This window comes from Peromyscus leucopus, chromosome 1 (assembly GCF_004664715.2).
Source record: "Peromyscus leucopus breed LL Stock chromosome 1, UCI_PerLeu_2.1, whole genome shotgun sequence".
NCBI lineage: Eukaryota > Metazoa > Chordata > Mammalia > Rodentia > Cricetidae > Peromyscus > Peromyscus leucopus.
This window is the reverse complement of record NC_051063.1, coordinates 70,953,709-70,970,844: the sequence shown is the minus strand read 5'-3', so window position 1 is coordinate 70,970,844 and position 17,136 is coordinate 70,953,709. Positions and strand designations below refer to the sequence as shown.

General features: G+C 44.3%; 1 protein-coding gene across 2 annotated transcripts; it reads right to left on the bottom strand.

Annotated features, from left to right (window-relative positions):
• Positions 1-538: 538 nt before the first annotated feature.
• On the bottom strand, positions 539-16,282 carry Tex36 (testis expressed 36). 2 transcript variants are annotated; one of them, XM_028871970.2, is made up of 4 exons: positions 16,141-16,282; positions 8,392-8,523; positions 7,621-7,704; positions 539-1,083 (listed from the first exon to the last, which is right to left on the bottom strand). In XM_028871970.2, exons 1-4 carry the CDS (start codon positions 16,168-16,170, stop codon positions 778-780), a joined length of 552 nt encoding a protein of 183 aa, XP_028727803.1. In that variant the 5' UTR covers positions 16,171-16,282; the 3' UTR covers positions 539-777. The 2 variants fall into 2 exon arrangements, with proteins under 2 accessions (XP_028727803.1, XP_028727793.1); XM_028871960.2 differs by lacking the exon at positions 16,141-16,282 and adding an exon at positions 14,985-15,174.
• Positions 16,283-17,136: the final 854 nt, after the last annotated feature.

Genomic DNA, 17,136 nt, shown 5'->3' with positions numbered 1-17,136 from the left:
ATCCACACCTGGAGATGAAGCATAGCTAATTCTTTCTAAAACCTTTTTAAAGATTCACTTTATTATTCTTATGTGTGGAGGGGGCAGTGCTTGTGAGTACAGGTGCCTGTGGAGGCCAGAGTTCATGAGAGTCCCCCAGAGCTAGAGTTAAGGCAGTCTGAGTTGCACAGTGTGAATTCTGAGACTCAAACGAGTTTCCTTTGCAAGAACGGTACACATTCTTAACCACTAAGTCATCTCTCTAGCCCACCAGCTAGTTTTTTTTAAAAAAAAAAAAAAACAAAAACAAAAACAAAAAAAAAAACAAGCAATGTATTACTGATGTTGGAAGAAAGCCAAGGTACAGGGCTAGATAGCAAAACTGAGCTATGAAACATTACATATTGTGAGACATAGCATCCGCTCAGGCTTTTTTGTAGCTGTATGTATATATCCGAATGCACATGCATTGAAACAAGCAGTTGAATGACTTTTAGTGACAGGACAAGGGTCGGAGCTGAAACAGAATGGAGGGCACGTTTTTGCCTCCTCTGCATTGTTTGGAATTTCAGAATGAAAATTTAATCGTCTATGAAGTACATCATTTTTCAACTCCCCCAAAGGTAAATGTGACAACCTTAACAGTTTATTTACACATGTGTACAGCTTCATACAACTCTGTAAGAACTTGAATATCTTTAGCCTTATGAAAATCACAGAAGGGTTGGGTCAGAGACGTACTTTATGAATGCCTGATGAGATGACATCACAAAGCTCATCAAGAATCTTCTGAAAGGATTAGGGCTCCTGTGGAGAGTCGGCCTCTGTGTCAACAGAAAACTCCTCATTTGGCTGTTCTTTCTGTTTTTTCAAAAACTCTGCATAGTTTTGTTCGTTAATAAACTTGAAGGCACTCCATTTTTCATCATAACATCTAGGGAAGCGTCGGAAAGTTGCGATTACCCTGGCTTCCTTATGTACATAGGATGTTTGGTTATTTGAAAGGCCATCAAAATGCGATGGGATGAAGTCACAGGCCCAGAGATTGAAATTTCTAGAAATGTGTTGCCTTTTATCTGGGGAGATCTTCTTGCGTCCCAAGCCCTAGGGAGGAGGGACAAGATTAGGGGAAAGATGCACAAGGTCACACAGTTCTGAGGATTTCAATGACAACCATTTGTTTCATAAGACAACCATTATGAAAGCCAACCTGTTGACTCTCAAAAGTCAGCACCATCCTGGCAGTGCTTTATTGCTGTTCTGTTTTTCCCTTGTGACAAAGGAGACTGGACTTTTAGAGACAAGGAAGGTGAAACCAGAGGGACCCCAGCCATATATCTATAACCTGCTAAGAACCCTCAATTCCCAGGGAAGCACCACTCCCGACTACCTCTGAGGAGGCAGCAGATTGAATTCTTTTCCTACCCTTTTGGCATCTCCCAAAGGGAGCAAGATCTCTGGTCTCTGCCCACAGGCTTGCTTGTTAGCAGTTGGCACCTTACATGTGAACCTGAGAATCGCCATGTATTCAGAATTAAACATTTGATTCATCACAATGGGGTGGAAACTAAGAAAGAAAATGAATGTTGGCACAAAGGACTGAAAAGAGATAGACACCAGGTTTCACAGACCCTGCACCAATAAAATGAGGCTGACTGCTCACAAGGGCCCACCCATCATCCAGGTGGCAACAGGGCCTGATAGGATGCTTGAATCAGGATGAAAGAGAATCTACAAAGTACCACAGCTGGCATCTGCCTCCCTACTTCAACCACCTTCAAATCCAACTAATCGGGGATGGAAAATGTGTGTGTGTGTGTGTGTGTGTGTGTGTGTGTGTGTGTGTGTGTGTACCAGAAATACTTTAATTATATCTGAACTGAACATGTATAGACTTTTTCTTTACCATAATTCCCTAGATAATATTAAAACTATTTGCACAGCATTTACAATACGTGGTAAGCAGTTTAGAGGATATGTATGGGTAACATGGGTAATATGGGAATGTTATGCATTGTCTATAAGAGACAAACATCCGATGATTTTGGTATCAATAGGGGATCCCAGAAGTAATCCCCACAGATACCCAGGATGACTGCATTTACATACTGGAGACACAGTGTGAGGAACCGCCCAGGGGCAGTGCAATGGCTCCTGAAATACAGCCTGTGCAGACCAGCCTGTGAGGTAGAACAGGGAAGAAAGGGGGATAGAGACTTTGGGGAGACAAAGAGAAGATGCTAGGCACATTGCATCTTTTGGAAAAGTTATTTGAGGATACTCCAACAAAATGAAAAAGAAATAAAAAGGAAAAAACAATATAGGGAAGAGCTTCAAGGAAAGTGGCCAGCAATAGAAGTCAAAATACTTGCAAAACACGTGGCCATGAAATATATTGGAAAATTAAGAGGAAGGAACAAGAAGGACCTAGCAGGAAGTGCTTGGACATGGAAAGGGAAAGGAGGAGGGAAGGGAGGAAGAGAGGCGAGAGGGTAAACTGGAGAGAAGTTTTAGTCAGACTGGAGCAATCAGGACCAGTGGCTGAGCTTCAGGGCTCGTCCAGAGACTGAGAGAAGCCAGCCAAGGCCACCACCCTACCAGTCCCAGGGAAGAAAGAACAGAGGGAGGATCCTCAGAAGGGGCTCTTTATCCTTGGGGAAGTCTGCAGGTGTTCATTTTGTATCCAGAGCGTAGTGCCTTGTTAGTACATATTTTAAACACTTGTACTTGAGGATAACTATTAGTAAAAAGTCAGCAGAAGTCAGGACAAGCAAGTAAATCCAACTGGTAGAGCATTGTGGGGAGAGAGAACAAAAAGAGTCAGCAAGAACACGATAGATAAGAGACAGAAAGTGAGCGGCAGGTGTAAAACCAAAAACACACAACTGTCATAACAATGTGAACGGCTTAAATTCTTAGATGGAGAAACAATGACTCTGGGGTACACTCTGTTCATAATGGAAGATAAACCCAAAGCAAAATGACTAAGCTTCATGAAGACGCAAATGGGATATCTATGTAACCCCCTCTCCCACCAAGACTCAGGACAGTTGTAGAGGAGAGAGCAGAAAGATTGTAAGAGCCAGAGGTCAGGGAGGACCAGAGTGAAACTCACCCTGAACCTGACAGGACTGTTGCACCTATGAACCCACAGCTGTTGTGACTGCCTGCCTAAGATCTGGACAAGATCAAGCTAGTCAACAGCCTAGCATGGACTAGGGAGGCTCTCAGTAGCCCCCACCCCTAGCTGAGGAGTTATAAAGAGGTGGTGGCTTCTGGGAGAGAGGGTCTGTCTTCTTTAAGGGTATGGTCATGGGAGGCGAAAGGCTCCGGTGGATGCTCCCACAGCCATGAGTATACAGGCCTTGGTGGGTTATTTAAAAACAACAAAAAAAGTTGGGAAGGTGTGGGGAGCTGGGAGGTGGGTCTGGGAAAGTTAGGGGAAAGAATGGGGTGAATACTATCAAAATACACCATATGTGTATATGAAATGCTCAAAGAATTAGTAAAAATATTTTTAATTCATAAAGAGAAAGGAACTACACTTTGTAGTGCAACACATGCAATAAAGGATCCATGACTAAAAGAAACATGTAAGGCTGTGGCATCTTTCTCTGTCCCACCAGTCAGCTCCCAAATAATGACACAGAGACTTATTATTATTTTTATGCAACAAGACCTGATACTAAATTTTAAAAGAAAAACCAAAAAGTGTTGAAATTTAAGAGTAACTTTTAGAAGCGAAAATTGACAAACCAAGACAAAGTAAGAAATACTTCATAACATAATTAACAGTCCTCAGCTAATAACTTTGTAATTAAATGAGGGGCTATATAATCTTTTTAATCACTAATGATGCACTTTAAAATTAATCACATGCAAAAATAATCTCTATGACTCAAAAAGTCAAAATCACAGAGTGTCCTCCATAAAACTTAATGTAACACCAAAATTAGATATTAACAACAAATACATAACCTAACAAATTCTGGCCACATTAGAAATTCAAGGAATCTTCCAAACAACTCTATTAAAGGAGAAATTAAAAATTAAATAAAGATTATTTGGAGGCAAATACTAATCAGACAAATTAGGTCTGATTAACACAGGTTTTAATGATGTGTTTGCCTAAATGTTATTTGTTCATTTATTTTCTCATTCTGACTTCTGATACTTTCCTAATAGTTACCTACAAGTGTAAATGTTTAAGAAGTGTATTAACAAGGTACTACCCTCTGGATATAAAAATGATAACGTGCAGATTTCTCCAAGAAAAGTATTAGAATTATTGGTTAGGTCTGAATAATAATATCTTCTTGGTATAGCCAGAACTAGAGAATATTCATAGTTTCAATCATCTCATTAACAAAAATGACAAGTATTTGAATTCAACTGTCAACTGAAGAATATTTTAAAGAATAGAAAAGTATGGGTGCTTTGATTGACATTACCATTAAATTTGAAATGGGTGAGTTAAATTTTAGGGAAACACATCATTAAACTCTATGTAATAGCAGGAAGTTTGAATAGACAGACTAGTAGTCAAGGTAAAATGCAAAAAGCTTGTTCTTAAAAGTGTATCAAACCCAAACCTAAGCAGTTTCATAAACCAAATTATTTAGCCAGGACCTCCTGTACAAACTACTCCACTCAGCTACCGGGCCTGTCCTGGGTCCTGTGGGCAAGTTCTATCAAACCACCATAAACTGAAAATCCAATGTTAAAGTTATGTAAGCTATTATAGAACACAGAACACGCTGGGAAACCTCCGGAACCTTCCTGAAAGCTCTCATCACTCTGCCAAGGTGCGTGGGTCCAAGCCTGCATGTGTCATTAACAAGATACACACTCCGGTGGATCTGCCCACTAGACCCCGATCAGCAGTTAATCATCAGGGTAAAGAGTTGAAAAGAGAAACAGGGATGCAAATACTATTTGTAATTTTACATAAATCTGGGTTGACTTTCAAAAATATTTGTGTGTGTGTGTGTGTGTGTGTGTGTGTGTGTGTGTGTGTGTGTAGGTCAGAGGACAACTTGTGAAAATTTGTTATCCTTTTCCACCATGTGGGTCCCACAGATCAAATTCAGGTCTTCAGGTTGGCAACAAGCACCCACTGACTCATCTCACCATCACTTATTTGACTTTTTCAATGGACATATGTTATTGTGGCCATTTAGAAAGCGTATTAGGTGGGGTTGGAGAGATGGCTCAGTAGTTTAGAGCACGTGTTGCTATTGCAGAGGACCTGGGTTTGATCCCAGCATCCACATGGTGGCTGGCATTTATAATTCCAGTTCTAGAGGATCTGACTGTGGCAGACCAGCCCCCACACTTACTTACCTCAGGAACTCTTGAGGGATGAGGAATAAGAGACTTAGAGAGTTAAGAAGCAGAGAGAAAACACAGAATAGACTCAGCTACGCCTGGATCCTTATCCAAATGGGCCCAGAGCTTTAGTCCAAAGGGCTATTTATAACAATGCCAAGGGGTGGAGCAAAAGACCTCCCCCTTGCTAGTTAGACCTTTACAAATACCTGGTACCCAGGCCTGTGGTCCAATCAACCTCTTATGCAGTCCTGTTGGGTACAGCCACTAGAAAACCTAGTGGGCTCAAATGTCTCCTGCTGACCTCCATGGGCACCAGGTATGCATGTGGTGATATGGTGCCCAGACATTCATGCAGGCAAAACACTCATACGCATAGAGTAAAATAAAATAAACATTTTATTATAAAGAAAACATTAAGCACTCTACTTGGAGAGGGCAAGGTGGAAATTCTGACTCTGTATTCAAAGGAAAAATAGGTTTTTAGGTTAAGCCACTCATGTTTACTTGGAACAAGGTTGTGTGGAGGGGAAGATTTCTCTGGGCATGATGTTTCATCTCAGTCCTTCTCAGTTTGCTCATTCCCCTATCAAGGATAAGAGTAATTAGCCCATAGGAGTCTACGGGGCTTAAGCAGGATAATATGAAACAGTGGTGTGTAGTAAAGACTTCATAAACAAAGGATGTTGCTAACAGCACCTTTGTCACGTGGGTTTTCAAGTTTGGTAAGTGTTCCTGAAGCTCACCTGACACATTCTTCTGCCTAAGATACACTCACCTGTGATGTCCAGTATAGTAGCTACTGGCCGCTAGTTACTGAGTGCTTGAACGTGAGCAGTTTAAACTGAGATTAGTAACATGTAAATCAGGTTTTTCAGGATTTAGTTTGAAAAGGGAGATGTAAATAACTGATTAATAATTGTTATGGGGCCAATGAGATGCCTCAGCAGGTCAGGGTTCTTGCCATTGAGCCTCAAGACTGAAAGTTGCATCCCCAGAGCCTACATGGTGGAAGGAGAGAACCAACTCCTGCAAGTTGTCTTCTGACCTCCACACACACACACACACACAAAACACATATACACACACACACACACACACACACACAAACATACATTTAGCAACACACACACAGTAAATGTTAAAAAATTAAATTGTTTTAACACTTAAGAATTTGTTAAAACATAATTTTATGTGAATTGCTCTATTACATGTTGAATTGACAATCTGGAGGAAATATTGGGTCAAATAAAATATGCAAATGCCCTTGGACTTATGGTCCAATAAACCCAATGGAAGCTGAAATATTTTAAGTTGAAAATGCATCTGGCATGGCCTTTGTGGGTTTAAAACAGGGCACATGAAGTTGAGAGGACAAAAAGTGGCCACAGGGATAGAAGAGAAATTGGAGGGGACGGGACAGGGGTAGGTTAGATTAAAACACATTACATACATGCATGAAATTCCCAAACAATAAAAAATGTAATTCATTTTTTAAAAAAGAAACAAGATACATCTGGCCCACGTGACCTAGATTGGCAACACATTACACTGTAGAACACTAAATTTGTCTAGTGGTATCTTGGGTGGTTAGCTGGGAGCTGGGACCTAACGCCAATGACAGAGCCTCACAAGAAACAAAGATACAAAATACTTTATACCCCGCAACAACCCAAGAAAAGGGTAAAAGTCTAAGTTTGAAGTTTTACCAAATCTGTTACTTTCATAGTATCATAAAGTTGAAACTTTTTAAGTATTCTGTCTGTTTTATTAAATTTTACCTGGTCTTTAAATTTTCCTGTCACTGCTAGAAGTTTGAAAACTCTGCTTGCGGCTTGTTATATTTCTCTACCCAGTGCTATGCTAAGCTGCTAACAAGTACTGTCAGACCTTCAGCTCTCCAGTGGCAGGGGACTTGCCACCGCTGGGATAACTCGAGGACTCTCACAAGGGACAGTTCCGAGGGAGGACACTTTGTAAGCACGGCCTGTTTGTGACTGGAGGCAGAAGGCTTGTGTAGGCTTGAAAAACTCCACCGGCCCTGAGAGCTTCAAGAGGGGGCTTCTGTTGCGTGACCTTTCGTGAACCTTGTTGACGACTCCAAGCTGTTCTGACTTTGTTCCAGTTTTAAGGAACACATGTCTCTCCATAATCTGTGCACCTTAGAAATCAAGAGACCCATCACCCCTCCTTATTCTACCAGTTGCCTGCTTGCTGAGCTGGCTATGGGCCCCTGGGTCCCCCCACATGCTAGGCAAGAGCTCTACAACTGAGTTATACCTCAGGCCCTACAAGTTTGCAAAGGGTACTCACGGCGTCAAAATAGTATCCAGAGTTCTCAAAACTGTGGCGATTGTCATGCATAGAAAAGGGGAAGCTGCTTTTGCTCGCTGCTTGCTGGAGAAGAATGAGGAGAGAGATGGAAAGGCACATGTCAGAACTGCGGGGTGACCTCAGACTGGGGCACAGTGATGGGCACAGAAGAGGGATGGGACAAAGGGACCTTTCAGTAAGGCTAATGAGGTCCATCACCAGCGTGGAGCGAGCAGCGCAGGAGGAGGCAGGTGGGCACAAGTGCGGGGCTCCCTATTGCCGAATCTCTGAAATCAGAAAAATGCTCTTTCAAAAATGTCTTTGGAGGTAAGGATGCAAAAGTGCATAGATGCACAGAACCAAAGGCTGGCAAGGACTTTTGACAGTGTGGGAGCCAGCCTCTTATCTGATGAATAAGGATGGCAGAAACCAAATCCTGGAGACCTGACCAGATCCTAGAAGTCCTGAGGCTGGGCTGAGGCTCACAGTGAGTGCAATTGATATCGAGGTTAAAATCAATCTGCTTCCTCCTTCACGCCACTGAGGCTGGGCTGTTGCTCGTGAACTGACCAGAGAGGCAGACCATGGCTGGTAATGACTAAAGGTTCCTATGGGAAACCCCGGATCATTGTCTGGACCAGGAGGCAGCTCTAGAGGCAGAGCACTTGGGTCCATCACAGGGAACCTGGGTATGACAAATGGGCAAATGAGCTCTTCCAAGTCCTTGGAAGAGCCCTGGGATCCTGTATTGGGGCCCATGCTCGTCTTAACCTTCTCTCGGATTTTGTAGATTGGCGGCAGCTTCCTCTCCACCTGCTGAGACAAGTATGGACAGTGGATTTCCTTCAGGGTAGCACTTGTGATGGATTCTGGTGTCTTCTGCACCACTCCAATTTGAGGAAACTGGAAACATAACATGCAGCTTGATTAGAACCAGACACAGCTGAATCTGTGTGCCAAGTACGGGCTTCCTCTGCAAAGTGATTAAAACACAGTTTGGGCACTTTTGGTATGCTGGAGGAATGGTAAAAACCCCTGTAACTTTGAAGTTTTCCTTCCAAACAAACATTTCAAGCCACAGGGGACTTTTCCTATTCAAGTTCTCGGGGAACCTGGAAATGTTTCTACATTCTGGCAGAGAGTGTGAGTGGAGGTACTGGGAGATGATAACTGTGTGCTCTGAGAGCCCTGGCATGTGGAGCCTAGTGGCCAGCCCATGTTCTCAGGTCTGGGTCCACTCTCAGCCCTGGAAGTTGCCAAGCATGCTAGACTAGCTGGTCAACAGGCAGATCTTCTGTCTGCTTCCGTTGGGATTGCAACCATGGGCCACCATTTCTAGCTTCACATGTGGGTTCTGGGGATCAAACTCATGTCCTTACACTTTACCAACTAAGCCATCTCCCCAATCCCCCTCTTCCCTTTTGAAGTACATCGGCTAACTTTGTAACTATCTCTCCATTCCTCCAAGTTAGGATCCAACTGTGTGTTCAGGTGGCTTTTGATTGACATCTGTGCAAGAGTGATTGTGTTATAAATGCTATCGATATTGTAGGTATTCTCTCCAGCTATAAAGAAGCTGGAAGACACATAGGACTTGGCAGAGTGGATGGAAGGAAGAAACAGGAGGAGTTATCATTGAGAACAGGGGCCGTAAGGGTCAGTTTTGTGTTCAGAAAACACGGCACTGATATGGTTATCTGGTATGAATCAGCTGAAATATGACTGACACTGGGCATTGAAGGACTGTGAGTCAGCACTAAATGAATGATACTAGATGTCCTGGGAACCCCAAAAATGAACAGTTATGTGATATGTCATATAACTATGCCTGGCAGAGTGCCATTTTTGTGTGGGTTCTGTGTAAATGTAGCCTTGATGTCAAAGGCCCACCTCTTTCCAAGCTGCCTGTGAATTTTTGTCTGTAGGCTCATGTGTCACCTGCCTGTATGTGGCCAGGGTGTACCACTGCGTGCCTGGGTGTCTGCCAGTGGCTCCCTACCTAGTATATGAAGTGTGTCTTATCAGGCTACAACTTCCCAAATTCTCTTCAACCTTCCAGGCTCCCGTGCGTGACTCTCCTCCTTTCCTGGCACTGGAGTTTGAACCTCACAGATGTATAACCCAGCACCATTGTTGTGACTGAATAAGTGGTGCACACAAAACAGTGGGTAACTTAGAAGAACACGGTATAACCAAGGAACTACCACCAGATACGTCTCAGTGGCTGCCTGTGGGCTGAGAAGAACAGGACCAATGACACCGAAACCACCAGGCAAGCCCACTGGCTTTTATGCATGCAGACCCTCCCCACCCCCCCACCCCCACCTCCCCACCCCCGTGGCATATGAAACTGCCTATGGGGCCTCAATGCATTGTTCCTGGTGAGACTCATAATGTACATTGCTTGGCTTCAAAAACTCAATAGAAGAAAAACACAGGGAAACAGCCAGATCGGGTGGTGCAAGAATGTAACCCACGACACAAGAGGTTGAGACAGGAAGTTTGCCAGGTCAAGGCCTGCCTGGGCAACTCAGTGAGAGTCTGTGTCAAAAGAAAAAGTAAAAAAAAAAAAAAAAAAAAAGCTGGGGACATTCTCAGTGGTAGAGTGCTTTGCCTAGCACGGGTTCAATCCTCAGAACCACGAAAGAAGTAGAGGAGATAACATTCCCCCCAAATCGTCACCACCACCCCCGTCCCCTTAGTGCTTTGGAGACTAGCATAACATCCTGATGTAGACATACAATTCTACATGTGGGTAGTTCGCATGCATTGGATCATATAGATAATATAAGAATTAAAAGGCTTCATAATTTTATAAGTCACATGTGGCCATGTGGGATGACTGATGTCACCCCTAAACAATGAATCCTTTTTTTTTTTTTTTTTTTGGCCTTTCAAGACAGGATTTCTCTTTGTAGCCCTGGCTATCCTGAAACTCACTCTGTAGACCAGGCTGGCCTTGAACTCACAGAGATCCGCCTGTCTCTGTCTCCCAAGTGCTGGAATTAAAAGTGTGGGCCACCACCATCCGGCTTTTGAATGCCTTTTTATCACAGACCTTTTGTTAGCCTTCCCTTCCCTCCTCATTGTCTGCACCACCACCCGGGATAACAATATTAACTGAGTCCCCATATGTTATATGTGAAAGGAACAAATACACTTTACAGAAAGCAGACCACATTGTCCCTAGTGTGCGCCTTGCTTTCCTCACTTCATCACAGACACTAGAAAGTTCTCAACCAACTTACACATATTTCTAATTATTTCTGTATTAAAACTCAAAAGCATGTTCAAACAATTATTGTTCATGTGTGTGCATGTTCATGTTGAGGTTAGAGGTCAACCTTGGGTGTTATTCCTCAGGAGCTGTCATCTTGGTTTTTGAGGCAGAATTTCTCACTGGGACTCAGGGCCTGCCAAATAAGGAAAGGACAGCTGGCCAGTAAGTCTTAGGAATCTGCCTGTCTCCACCTCCCCGGCACTTGGCTACAAATAGACGCTGTCATATTGTTTGTTTATATGGGATCAGGGAAACAAACTTGGGCCCTCATACTTGGGCAAACACTTTGCTGACTGAGCTATCTCCTAAGGCCCTTCACTTATTATTACCGTGTGCATGTGTATGCACGATATGTGCGTGTAAAGTGCATGTACATGGAGGTCAGAGAACAACTCTGTGGAGTTGGTTCTCGTCTTCTCCCTTGATGGGATTCCAGGGATTGAACCCAGGTTGTCAGCTTGCGTAGTAAGTGCCTTTACCTGCTGATCTCGAAACAATCACTTTTAAAGGTAAGTATAAATAGTGCAAGTGGGCTCCAAGTGGAGCCTCTCTCTGGTTCCCTCCATCCAGCTAAGTTGCAACTCTCTTGGGAAAGCCATGAGACCAGGTTGGGGGTGGGGGGGGGGCTGCTTGGACAGCCGGGACGATGGCTCACATCAACTGAAAACTGACTTGAGTTCATTTATATTCTGCAAGTCTGTGGACTAAATCACTGTTTAAAAATATGGCTCTGGCATTTTAATTTCACTCTTTTAAAATATATATTTAATGGCTATAGCATGATAGCTGTGGAATAAACCCTTCTGTTAGATAGTGTAACCGTGAAATACAGCTTTTTAACTAGGTGGTGGTGAAATTTTCACTGCCTTCCATCACTCAATGGCTGAAATATTAAATAGGAAAATGAAAGTAAGTCGGAGGAAAAGAAAGTCTTTCCTGCCCAGCAACAGCCAGATTACAACCAGCAAGGTCAACTGCAAAATGACTGTCACCTCTAATGGGACAATTACTGTCCTCGCAGATGGGCTGCAGCTGACTCACAGCCAACAGCTTCTTTAATTTTCCTAACTCATCTAAAGTTCCTTCCCAAAACTTCACGATCAGCACAATTCTTTTCACGCTCTTAGGTGCTGACAGCAGGGAGGACTTTTGCCAGAGGCTCAAGTTAAGCTAAGGATGTGGATGGACCAGTGCCTCTCTTTCTGACTCCTGGGTATCGATCGGTCTGCCCTGCTGGGCTTGTGGCTGGAAGATGACATGAAATGTTGACCCATGGTGTGTAGATTCTCACTTTGTCTCTCATAACAGAATTTGACGTCACTTGAAATGTCAATGTAGTTGATTTCCTATACTCCCTTGCAGCTATATTTGCTATGTAAACCCATGAGCCTGCAAAGCTCCTGGAAAAAGTACTGCTTTCCTGATAAAGGGGGTAGCCTAAGAAGAGAGAGAGCTTCTGTATTATTGTCCCTTGATCTTCTTGTTTTCCTGCCTGGAGTGTAGACTCACTACTACATGGCGAGGATTAGCTTGGCAATGAATATGGTTGAACAGAAGGCTGGAAAGAACCCAGGGCTCTGAAAACTCCCTGAAGCAGAGTCCTGCCTGCTTCTGCACTTTGCTGCTATTTAAGAAGGAACACAAATCTGTGTCTGGTTAAGACACTATCAGTCCTGCCCCTGCCATGCTGGTGACCAAAGCCCAAACCTAGGGCCTTGCACATGCTAATACATAGCACAGATTATATATATATAATCTGTGCTATGTATTCCTATAGTCAGAATTAGTCAGAATTAGTCAGTCAAATGCAATCCTAACTGATATTCAGATGACAGAAACAGGAAGCTATTTAGTGTGAGAAACATTTTTCCCACCGTGGGCCATTATAACAATGTGGCTGACACAGGTGAGGCAGACAGGTCTCTGAGTTTGAAGCAGACTGGTTAATATACTAAGTTCCAGGCCGGGCCAGCCAGGGTGACATAGTAAAACCATGTCTCAAAAAATGAGTAAACTAAAATAAAATAGGATAAAATTAAAATGTGGCAGACACTATTTCCCATTTGACTTTGGCTCCCAGGGAACCCAGATTAAAATGTTTTCCTAGTCTCAGCCTCTTATTCGAACACATATTTATGCTGGCATTAAATTTTATTTTACTTAGACTTTTCTGTTTCATTTTATATATTCCACATACTACTTTTGATCTTAATGGACTAAAATGAAGTTTACAGTGTGTGTGTGTGTGTGTGTGTGTGTGTGTGTGTGTGTGTGTGTGTGTTATGAATACATGAATATGAGATACAGATACACTATAGTTAAGGAAGTGTTGATTGGCTATTCTACCTACCTTTGCCCTTCTGAATGAATTATCTTGTTAGCCCCACAGCAGCCCTCTAATTTTGGTACATTTTACTTTACACTTTAAAAAGTCAACACTAGACAAAACTTGTTTACCTTAGTCTAAGGTGATACTGAAGAAAGTGTGATCAGTGCTGTAAATTCTAAAGACCCAAATTGGCCAAAATCTTTTCCCTTTTTCTTTTAAAACAAACAAAAATTTCAGTTTGAGAGCTAGAGATATGACTGATTAAATAAAGATCTAGGCTCTTGCCATGCAAGCTTGAGGACCAGATCCCCAACACCCACAGAAAAGCCAGGCTGGAGTGGCAGTTCACCTGTCATTCCCACACTCAAGAGGCAGATGTGGAACCTCCAGAGCAAGATGCCTGTTTAACTAACCCAATCAGTCAGCTGCAGATTGAAGTGAGAGGCTCTGCCTCAATGTCTAAGGGGGAGAGTTATTCTGGAGGATGCTTGACATCAATCTCAGGCCCCCACAAACACGTGTGCACAGCACCTGCCCACACACGTGGACATGCTCATACACTACTCACATATACATGCAAAAAATAAAGAAAGAAATAAAAACAAAAAACCTCCACAAATCTCCCTGCTCCCCCATGTTATTGTCTTAAATGCTTCGAACACAAATCTTCTCTCAGATTCTGCCTCTGGTTGTGAAAGTGGAGGAGGACACAGGGATTCACCTTTTGTGAACAAGTTGAAGAAATTGGTCATGGAAAACTGACAGTGCATGGAATGTCCACATTAAGGAGCAAATGAGAAGTCCCTGGGCTGGGAAGATAAGACTTCACACTGGGGACAGATGCAAATGTTTCTAGAAGACACCAGAACAACAGCACGCCCAACTCGGCTGTTCATGATATCACCAGACAGGGGTCTTGCCAGGATAGCTTGAGCCTGGGAGTTGGAGGTCTGATCAAGGACACACTCCCAGGCTCTGCCCGTTTCTTTGTCTGGTGATGGAAATTGGACAGGACTTGGAAGTTTAAGAATATTTTGTTCAACAAGTATTGAGTATGCTTACTGCACTGGATCCTCATCTAGGCACTGATGGGGCACCAGTGAGGAAAAGTGACATTTGAGGAAAGCTTATGCTCCAGGAAGAGACAGCTCACAGTATGGTGAGGGTGTAGTGCTGGAGGGCAGGTGTTTGGAAACGGGAGCTGCTGAGCAGGCAACAGTTTCTGCCCAGTGAGCATCCTCAAAGGCCCACCCTGTGCCAAGCATTTCCCCTCTTTCCCCCTTTCTTCCTCCCACCTTCTTGCTTTTCCTCCTTTCTTCTCTCCCTTTCTTTCCTCCTTTCCATTCTGCTTTCTCCTTCCTTCTCTCTTCATTCCCACATTCTTTCCCCCTTCTGTATCCCCATGCCTCCCTCCTCTCTCTCTCTCTGTCCTTCCTCTTTTCTTAGTCTTATTTTCTCAGACTGTGTCTTATTAGGCAGCTTAGGGTATCTTAGAAGCTCTCAATCCCCCTGCCTCAGCCTCCTAAGTACTAGGATCACAGGTTTTGGCTGCCTCCCCCAGATTCACGTGCATTCATTCAGTCCTCAAAAGAATGCTGAGCTTTCCATTCAATGGGTAAAGAAACCAAGGCCAAGGAAAGAGACTCTTCAAAGGTCATGTTGCCATAGGTAGCAGAATGGAATCTAACTCAGTTCTGTGCCCTCAATGACAGTCACATTTCATGAAGAAGCTTGCAGGGAGGCCATCTTCCTTACCCATCTTCCGGCCTTGTCCAAGGATGGGTTGAACCGCTTCCCTTTGGCCATTCTCTCCAAAGAGCTGAATGTACCGAGTCCTCACCTCTCCATAGCCTCACAAGCTTGACACATCTGAACCGCCTCCCACCCCGTCCCTGACCTCCGCAATTGCTACCCAGTCAGGGAGGTGGAGAATGCCCATCGTGGAATGGGAGCCCATGTCACAATGGGCAGAGCCTTCTAAGCCCTGAGGGAGTGTTCTTTTCACTTGTTCCTTGCACCAGGTTCCCCAAGCATGTGCATAGTCCCACCCACCAGATCCCAGCTGAAGAACTCTCAGAACCCAGCCGAGAGGTGAGGATGAGGATGCCGGGAACATGGCAAACATTTTGCACCTTCCTGGTCCTCATAGCAGCCATCTGTTTCAATCTCTTAGTTTTCAGACAATCGAGTCCTGAGCTGGAGTTGACCTTGTTCACATCAGCATGCTGCTGTTCCAGGACCAAAGCAGCCACTATCTCCTTCCACGGTGTTCTCTGCTTCCCAGCTCAGATCTAATCATGTCACACACACATACACACACACACACACACACACACACACACACGCACACGCACACGCACACGCACACGCACACGCGCTCGCACGCACGCACGCACGCACGCACGCAACACTCCTAGGCTCATTCACCTGCCTGGCGCAGCATAGAAGCCACAAGGAGATGACATTTGTACATAACTATGTATCAGATGCTATTCCAAAATAAACTCTTTTCTGTATCCTTAGTTTATTTCCCATGAGGGTCACATCATCAATGATAGGGCACCAGAAGGCAAAGTGAGGTCATGAGTCCCCTCTAGAAATCATGAGCTGCCTGCCACCCTTAGGCTGCCAAGGCTGCTCCTGAAATCTGGCTTCTATCCCTGGGCCAGGACATAGACCTGCCTCTCTCCCTCTCAGTGATCTGCTTTCTGCTTGTCTTTCTCCTTTGCTGGATGCCACCCAGCCAATTCTCTTGGCAGTTCCACACGGCAGTGTGAGTGGACATCCACAGGAGGACGACTCCAGCTAGCCTACCGGTTAAGAAATTGTGTCTTCATCTCCCATCTTCTTCTCCAATCATCCCATCTCTGGTTCTAACAAGAGTTGCCATAGTAGTGATAAGAGACCTTACCGCCTGCCAGTACTGAAAGTCTGTCAACATGGGTTCCTGGGTGTAACACCTGAGGTACCACAGTCCTGCTGCTGCTGTCCCACAAAAGCCACAGGCTAAGGAGAGAAGAGATTGAGAGACAGCCGTGCTGGGCACTATGACAGCCCCAGATGGAGCAGTACTGCTATGATGTCACAAGCCCTTCCATGGATACCAGTGCCCACTGACCAACCCAGGGTGGTCGACAGTGTTTCTCGATGTCCCCACTGCTGCCCACACTGCAGAGCACAGCATAATGTCCACCCCACCTCTGCTCAGCAGCCTGGGCAAGACTCTATAAATTCTGGAACATAAGACCCCCCAAATAACCAGGCTCTAAACATAGGGCATGTTGATTTCCACATCCAAAGCTGAGTACTGGCTCAGCATGGCAGATGTGCTTAAGTTGGGTCCTGAGATACTGGGCTACTTCCCGCCTGTCACCAGCTGACCAGACTCAGGAGGCTGCTGTCATCTCCTGGTCCCTGGATGTAGCATCTGACTCCAGCATCAGAGTGCAGAATGAGGATGTTACACTGGACCAATCCTAGCCCATACCTGCCATGGTCTCAGTGGTCTAAGAAGTGTCCCTGGCAGCCACTATTACAACACTTTCTCTCACGGCCCAGAGATGAACTATGTGACCACACTTTTTCTCACGGGGCACTATGGGTCAGGTGTGGTGGTGCTATAACAGTGTTTAGCTCAAAGTTCTATCAGAACGGGAGAGACAGAACCAAGACCCAAGGTCAGCCAGCTATTCCACCCTGATCTTGAATTTCCAGCTTCCCTGGATTCCAATGGAGAGAGGGTTGCTGTCATTCTTTGTTTGTACTTATTTTTAATTAATAATAATTTATTTATTCATTCACTCATGCATTTGTTTATTATGTTTTTGAGACAGGGTTTCTGTGCGTGTAGCCTTGGCTGTCCTGGAACTTGCTTTGTAGACCAGGCTGGCCTTGAACTCACAGAGAT

What these genes read in the sequence shown, in the direction of transcription:
- Tex36 (XM_028871960.2), bottom strand. Translation starts at nt 15,035, where the DNA reads ATGGCCAAAGGGAAGCGGTTCAACCCATCCTTGGACAAGGCCGGAAGA. An exon ending in TGGACAAGGCCGGAAGATGG is followed by an intron (nt 8,524 to 14,984) that starts GTAAGGAAGATG and finishes TTATGTTTCCAG; the next exon opens with TTTCCTCAAATTGGAGTGGT. An exon ending in CTGGATACTATTTTGACGCC is followed by an intron (nt 1,084 to 7,620) that starts GTGAGTACCCTT and finishes CCTCCTCCCTAG; the next exon opens with GGCTTGGGACGCAAGAAGAT.